The sequence below is a fragment of the Echinops telfairi genome, unplaced genomic scaffold (assembly GCF_000313985.2).
Source record: "Echinops telfairi isolate 266 unplaced genomic scaffold, ASM31398v2 ScPeMD7_7412;HRSCAF=8450, whole genome shotgun sequence".
NCBI classification, from domain to species: Eukaryota; Metazoa; Chordata; class Mammalia; order Afrosoricida; family Tenrecidae; genus Echinops; species Echinops telfairi.
This window is the reverse complement of record NW_022111312.1, coordinates 10,634,956-10,637,397: the sequence shown is the minus strand read 5'-3', so window position 1 is coordinate 10,637,397 and position 2,442 is coordinate 10,634,956. Positions and strand designations below refer to the sequence as shown.

The 2,442-nt window shown below is 49.8% G+C and overlaps 1 protein-coding gene across 1 annotated transcript in view; it reads left to right on the top strand.

Moving 5' to 3' along the window:
- Positions 1-2,442, top strand: part of ALDH2 (aldehyde dehydrogenase 2 family member) — a 19,381-nt gene that overhangs the window by 2,179 nt on the left and 14,760 nt on the right. Inside the window, exons 2-3 of the mRNA XM_045296713.1 lie at positions 1,775-1,915; positions 2,169-2,248. Of these exons, the coding sequence (XP_045152648.1) occupies positions 1,841-1,915; positions 2,169-2,248 (155 nt within the window). The 5' untranslated portion in view covers positions 1,775-1,840. The remainder of the gene's footprint in view (positions 1-1,774; positions 1,916-2,168; positions 2,249-2,442) is intronic.

The window sequence follows — 2,442 nt, the reverse complement described above, 5'->3', positions numbered from 1 at the left end:
TTCTGCTGTGTGCTTGAGACTTTATCACGTGCATTTTCACCCATTTGAAAACTGAGTTCATGCATGCACAGATGATGTTCCCCATAGAAAAGGTAGAACAGTTACTAGCTTGTCCCTGGTTCGGGTCCTTTCTATGCAGTTGTGGGCTTGTAGACTTGGGAGTCAATGTGAGCGAACATCTAACCCATTCTCTGTTCTCCAGTCCTGAAACGTGAAAGTCAGCTGGGGGTAGGTGCACAGCTACACAGAAGTCATGGAAGAAGTCTGCTTGAGTAGAATGTAGGTCTTCTGAGATCTAGCTGGGGGGAGAGCGGGGTTGGTGACATAAGCAGTCGCTGGGTGACAAACAGGATCTGTCCCGAACTGTGTCTTTAAGTCAGTTGGAAGGGTGCTTAGGGTTGGTTCTCTTAGCCTGACTTTAGTGCAAGAAAAGGCTGCAAGCCTTTCAGTGATGGAAACACTGCCCTTGTGCAAGCGAAGCTACAGGGTTGAAGCAATAGTTTGAAGTGGGGCTTGGTCCAGTCCAGTTCAAAGTGAGGGTAAATTTGCATAGCATGAGATTAGGAGGACTTTGAACCAATGTCAAAACAGCCTTGCCCAAGATGGCGGCATCTGTACTCTGCTCGAGGTTGGTGGCCAGCGTGCTGCTTTGAGTGAGTCTGGCTGTGGAAATCCAGTCTCTTGCATGCGTGCGTGCATCAGGCTCCCACGGGCTCGCCACAGCTCTTCTGAGTCTCCTGTTCCAGGGCTTCGACTAGTAAGCGCTCCCACTCGGTTACCATGCGAGTCACCCGGCTTGTGCAAATTCAGGTCTGTTCCCGTTTATGGCAGAACCTATTGGAAGCCCCACAGTAAAGGGCAATTAGGATTGTCTGTAATTCAGACGCCAGGAACCTGGGGACTGTCTGAAAATCTTGTTTGAATTATACATGGTCATGGTAATTAAAAAATTAGTTCTTGTGTCATATACTTTTACTAAAAGTCTTTCATTTTTAGTAGAGAAAGCACAGGAAACCATTCAAGAATGCTTTCGACCCTCTGTGAAGGTGGCCCTTCGCATTCACGCAGAAGAATTTTCTCCCTTTGCTGAGAGCATGGTTTCAGGGTTATAGGGTTGTCCAGTGGGAGGTGTGTTTATAGTAATGGAAACGGTGCTTCCTGCCTCCTGATAGGCATCTCCTAGAGGAAAAATGCGAGTTGAGTTGTGTGTATTTTACTGTCTCCCCGAGTTAAGTTGTGTGTATTTTTCTGTCTCCCCGAGTTAAGTTGTGTGTATTTTACTGTCTCCCATGGAATGATAGATCGGTTTTCAGACTGGCCTTTCTTGGCAAATGTCTGTCTTTGTCCTTGCATAGAGAATGGCGAGTTCTGCTGGCTTCCTTTGTTAGAAGTAGGGAGAAAGGGTCAGCTTCCCAGCAGTGACCCTGAGGGCCTCTCTCCTGAAGACTCTGAGAAATTGTGAAATGAAATGAAAACACAGAAATTGAAAGGGATTCTTGAAAACACATACACACACACACACACACACACACCTTAACACTGGATAGGAGAAGAAGGTTGTGTTAGTCCGCCCTGTTGCTCCTGAAGACTGAGCTTGCTAAGTGGGACCCCTCTGGAACAGGAAGGGGAGGGTCCTCTGAGAGATTCGTGCAGGAGGGATTACTTACTGTGTGACCTGAAGCCTGAGGTGGGGGGTGCTTGGCGGTGGGATGGGCGGCACTTGGAGGCAGTTGTGGAGCAGAAGGCTTGGAATGCCATCATGGATCTTTTCCAGGGTGATGTGGACAAGGCAGTGCAGGCTGCCCGGGCCGCCTTCCAGCTGGGTTCACCCTGGCGTCGGATGGATGCGTCTGAGAGGGGTCGTTTGCTGAACCGCTTGGCCGATCTGATTGAACGAGACCGGACCTACCTGGCCGTGAGTCAGTCCTCAGCCTTCTCCCTTGTAGTCTCCAGGATCTCTGATCACGGGGCAGGGGGTGGATGCCTTTGGGTTCTACCTCTGCAGTCAGCACACCTATTGACCAGGGACATCCATCGGCACAAAAGTGCCTCTCATCCAGGCTCCTAACAGCTTCCCAGTCTCTGTCTCAATGCCATTGGTCAACCCGTTGGCTTTGCTTCCTCCCCGAGCCACCAACCCTGTGCTGACCTCCTTTTGCTTTGCCCAGGCTTTGGAGACCCTGGACAATGGCAAGCCCTATGTCATCTCCTACCTGGTGGATTTGGACATGGTCATCAAATGTCTCCGGTAAGGGCTCAAGTTTCCTGTTATCCTTGTGTTATTGGTGCCAGAGGGGTGGGAGTGGTTCTGGGGGTGAAGATGGCTCACGGGGCTTAGAGACCAGCCTTCGTGTAGACTCTGATCGCTTTGGGAAAACCCTTCAAGATCAAAAATGGTAACTTAATCAGAAGCATTTTCTATTTCTTTGTGAACCAGTTGGG